This window comes from Otolemur garnettii, unplaced genomic scaffold (assembly GCF_000181295.1).
Source record: "Otolemur garnettii isolate 467f Iridium unplaced genomic scaffold, OtoGar3 scaffold00058, whole genome shotgun sequence".
NCBI classification, from domain to species: domain Eukaryota; kingdom Metazoa; phylum Chordata; class Mammalia; order Primates; family Galagidae; genus Otolemur; species Otolemur garnettii.
Window position 1 is genome coordinate 10,110,518 of NW_003852453.1, and position 5,076 is coordinate 10,115,593.

The following is a 5,076-nucleotide window of genomic DNA, read 5'->3' on the forward strand; positions in this document are numbered from 1 at the left end:
TAACAGGCTGACAACTGGGGCTCCTCAGAGCGACAGGCAGAGAAGATGCTCCTAAGACCCTGTCCTTTCACCTCGGAAACGCTCCAAGTCTCTTGCTGGTAAGTCTGTTTCCATCTTCCTGTTCTGGGATGATGGCATCAGACTTCAAAGGGAACAGGGAAGACAAGTGCCTCCCACTCTCCTGAGCGGCCTAATGTGACTGCCAGCAAAGGAAGATAGCCTCCTACAGTCAGGTCGCAACTGCCATAATTCCCACTTAGTCCAACAGCACTGCTATTTGCTAAGTGTTTTCCATCCCTGACATGTGGGAGAAAAATTCCTGAGGGGACAGCCCCCCACATTCAATAATCGATGACTTCACCCATTTCTCCCCAGCTCCACCAAGCTGCCCGGGCTGTTGGAGTTCCGTCCCATCCCTGCCTACGAACTGTAACAGTGGAAGAGAGTTTTGTTCTTAAAACAATAACAGTCAGGGGAAGGTGGGGTTCTCAAGTGAGAACTTAGGGACCAGAATATTTGATGAAATATGCTGATTTCATGACCAGCCCCGGGAAGAGGAGAAGCTGATGTCTGGGCAGGTGTGTGGCCGGTGGTTAACTGCGAGCCACTGCAGCCACGGCTGCGGCCCGCCTCACTCTGCCTCCTCCTTCTTCTCCTGGGGCACCTCCACCGACAGGATCTGCTCATCCGGCTCTGGTCCTGGGCTCATGTGAATCCTCACTGAGTGTTCCTCGGGTCTGGCAGACTCCTCAGTACCTCCCTTGGGACTCCCAGGAGACGCAGGTGGTGGTGAGCGTTGAGCTGGAGGATCCAGGGGCTCCTCGGGCGCTGCTGGGGGCGCAGGCTGGTCTGGGGCGGCCCCACCTGCCTCTCCAGCAGCCTCCTGAGATTTCTTGGCCTGGAATCCAGAAAGGGTGACTTGTGAGGCACAGTCCATCCAAGGAGCCTTGAATACCTTCTGGTTCTCCCCTTCTCAGAAAACTCCTCCCCAAAGGAAGACAGTAAAGCAGATAGGAGTGTTTGGGGGGCAGGGATGAAACTGGAAATTGAGCAGATCTGGCTGCATCGGGTTATTTATGAGAAACAGAATATACTATGGCGAAGTGCAAGGAGTAAACATGCAGGGTCTTGGAGATGTTTCAGATTTCTTTTCTTTTCTTTTCTTTTTATTTTGAGACAGAGCCTCAAGCTGTCCCTCTGGGTAGAGTGCCGTGGCATCACAGCTCACAGCAACCTCCAACTCCTGGGCTCAAGCGAGTCTCCTGCCTCTGCCTCCCAAGTAGCTGGGACCACAGGCCATCACAGCTCACAGCAACCTCCAACTCCTGGGCTCAAGCGAGTCTCCTGCCTCTGCCTCCCAAGTAGCTGGGACCACAGGCACCCACCACAACGCCCTGCTATTTTTTTGGTTGCAGCCATCATTGTTGTTTGGAGGGCCTGGTCTGGATTTGAACCCGCCACTTAGGTGTATGTGGCTGGCGCCTTAGCCATTTGAGCCACAGGTGCCGAGCCAGATGTTTCAGATTTCTGTTACAGGGTGGAAAGCCAGGGTGAAGTCCCAGTTCAAGGGCAAAGCCACGCCCCTGTGCTATTGACAAAGGTGCCACCAAAGGGAGCTGCCACCAAAGAAATGTCCTGCCCCACCCTGTTAGCAGGAACGGGAGTTCCTGGAGGTGATGAGAGAAACTCTAGGTAAACAAAGTGCAGGGTGATGAGGTGGGGAGCCACTGGGGCCTGGCCATCTTTCTGGAAGGTCTCAAAGGTTGAGACCCTCAGGGGAAGAATAGGGAAGAAACTGGCACTGGGCTGAGCTGACCCATATTTGGGGACTGGGTGGGAACCTCCAGCCTTTGGTCTGTGCTGCCTCCCACAGATGTTGGCCCCAGTCTGTGTCTTAGCAGGAAAGTAGGTTAAAAACCAAGCCTTTGTGAATACCTGCAGCCCTCCATCTCTGCGTGAAGGAAACTGGAGAGGGTGCAGCTCCCACAGAAGGTGGCCGGAGTGGTCCTCCCCCACCCAACACCCGTGCAAGGTGGCAGACGTAAATTTAAAGTGAGCACAGCCAGTGTGCTTGTGAGGCATAGAGACTCCCTGAAGCTTGCTCAAGTCATAGGGCGTTGAAGGAAGGGAACAGAGGGGGAACCAAGATGCTCTTAGAACTGAAGGCAGCCCTGGGGACCCGCTGCCCCCGTCTCAGGGTTTCTGCATGTTTGGGTGCACCTGTTGCACCCTCCTTTTTCTACCCTAAAGTTTGACAAGGAACTTCCTAAGCAAGATGCTTAGCTGGTGACCATTACAGGACTTCCTGAAGCATCATGCTATGAATGGAACCAGAATGGGACCTTGATGCAAAGGCTAGTAAAGTGCTTTGTTGTGTTCCAAATGTGCTTATAAAATGCTTCCGAGGCATTCTGCTTGATCCTTACAACTCCATGCGGCAACTCTGAGTAATCCGCATCTCAGAAAGCTTGCGTGGCTTCCAAGGGTTGTGGAGCTAGACAGTGACAGAGCTTGGGTTTGAACCTGTCTCAGTACTTTCTTTTTTTTTTTGAGACAGAGTCTCACCCTGTCATCCTGGGTAGAGCGCCCTGGCATCATCATAGCTCAGCAACCTCTAACTCTTGGGCTCAAGAGAGCCTCTTGCCTCAGGCAGGTACCACCACACCTGGCTAGCTTTTTTTCTATTTTGGTAGAGATGAGATCTTGCTATTGCTCACCAGCCTGAGCTGAACTTCTGAGCTCAAGCAATCCACCCACCCTGGCCTCCCAGGGTGCTAGGATTACAGGTGTGAGCCACCCGAGTCTCAGACTTCTAGTTAAGAGCTCCTAGCACTCTGCCATTCTGCCCTCTTGTTCTAAATTGGAGGGGAAATGCCTTTTATCAGAACACTCATGCAAATTTAATTCACATCTCAAAGCTGCCTCAGCAAAGAGCAAACACTTAAAAGCAACAAACCTATTTCAGCCAGAGCCTTTGACTGTACTGAGAGCACTACTGAAATTCACATCTATAGAGACCACAACGTGATGCTTTGCAAGCCAACGGCTTGCAAGCCAGGCAATCAGATCTTCCTTCAGTTTAGGGCATTGGTAGCTGTATCTGGAGAATGTTTTGGATCCCTAAGTGGCTTTGATGTCACTCACTAGACTCCTATTGTCAAATGACCTCTGGGTGGGTCTCCTGGGCTCTGACACCTACCTGGATGGAGACAGAGGTTGCTCCCCCTCCTCTGTTCAAAGGAGCCCAACAATCTAGACTGTTGCTCCCCCTCCAAAGAGCCCCTGCCACTGAGCCCCCTCCTAACTCCAGTCCCTCCTCCCTTTCCCAGCAGCCTTCCTAAAGGGCAGTCATAAACAGACATAATTAGTGTAATCATTCTAATTGGCAAGCTTGGCTTTAGTCACAGAAAAAAGTCCCAGAACTAATTTTAATATTTCCTTTGGATTTATGGGGGCAGAGGCAGTTGGCACTATACCTGTCTCTGAGGTTTTCTCTTTCAAATATTTTAAATCATCACAGACACAATATTAACTATGAGAACATCACTGTCATCTGGAGAAGGACCAACCTTGCCCCTCCCTAACCCTCTTTGACAGCACCAGGAATTTCCTTTTTTTATGTGTATGTATATATTTTTAAGACAGAGTCTCTGTCATCCTAGGTAGAGTGCCTTAGTGTCATAGCTCATCGCAACCTCAAACTCCTGGGCTCAAGAGATCCTCTTGCTTCAGCCTCTCAAGTAGCTGGGACTACAGGCGCCTGCCATGATGCCTGGCTAATTTTTCTATTTTCAGTAGAGATGGGGTCTCACTCTTGCTTAGGCTGTTCTCAAACTCCTGAGCTTAAGCAATCCACTTGCCTCAGCCTCCCAGAGTGCTAAAATTACAGGCGTGAGCCACTGAACTGGGCCAAGAGTTTTTTTTAGTTGTTTTTTTTAGAGCGTCTCACTCTGTCACCCTGGGTGGAGTGCCATGGTATTATCATGTCTCACAGCAACCTCAAACTCTTGGGCTCAAGCGATCCTCCTGCCTCAGCCTCCCAAGTAACTGGGACTATAGGCCCCTGCCACTACAACCATCTAGTTTTTCTATTTTTAGTAGAGACAGGGTCTTGCTCTTGCTCAGGCTGGTCTCGAAATCCTGAGCTCAAGTAATCAATCTGCCTTGGCTTCCCAGAGTGCTGGGATTACAGGCATAACCTACTGCACCTGGCTTATATTATCTTGTTTGTTTGTTTGTTTTTGAGACAGAGACTCACTTTGTCACCCTTGGGAGAGTGCTGTGGCATCACAACTCACAGCAACCTCAAACTCTTGGGCTTAAGCCATTCTCTTGCCTCAGCCTGCCAAGTAGCTAAGACTACAGGACCCTGCCACAAGCCACAATGCCCGGCTGTTTTTTGGTTGTAGTTGTCATTGTTTGGCAGGCCCAGGCTGGATTTGAACCCTCCAGGTCCAGTGTATGTGGCTGGCGCCCTAAGGACTTTCCTTTAGAGACCTTCCTCTCCCCTCCGTGACTCTCACTTTGGGTCAGGCCTCTCAAAGCACTACATTCCTCTGGCCACATTGAATGGCTCAGGAATTGGCATGTGGGCCCCCAATCTCAGTGAGTCCTGGGACTTTTGCTGGACTCACGGGGAACGAGTACTTTCAGCTGGAGTAACCACGCAGGAGAATATAATCCTAGAACTCTCGAGACCTGCCTGGAAAGGGAGCCCTGAGTGAAGGCAGCAGCTGTGATCGAATGAGAGAACTAGTCCTGGGCAGTGCCTGTGGCTCAAGGAGTAGGGTGCTGGCCCCATATACTGGAGGTGGCGGGTTCAAATCCAGCCCCGGCCAAAAACGGCAAACTAAATAAATGAATAACTAGTCCTGTGGGCATCAGTTAGGCTTTGGTAGCCATTTTTCCATCACGTGACCCCCCCCAGGTCCCCATTTGCCCCGGCTAATTTGAGCTTGCACTCTATACGTGGCAACTGAATGAGTCCTAACTGATAGAAAGAAGGAGGGAAAAGTCCCTAAACCTCCATGTGTGGGCCACTCTCAGATGTCCCTCAGTCTTGTCCCTGGATGTCCC

The 5,076-nt window shown here is 51.0% G+C and overlaps 1 protein-coding gene across 1 annotated transcript in view; it reads right to left on the reverse strand.

The window, feature by feature from the left end:
- Nucleotides 1-631: 631 nt before the first annotated feature.
- Nucleotides 632-5,076, reverse strand: part of CNGB1 (cyclic nucleotide gated channel beta 1) — a 71,269-nt gene continuing 66,824 nt past the window's right edge. The window contains exon 32 of the mRNA XM_012806814.1: nucleotides 632-946. Coding sequence (XP_012662268.1) covers nucleotides 632-946 — 315 coding nt within the window. The remainder of the gene's footprint in view (nucleotides 947-5,076) is intronic.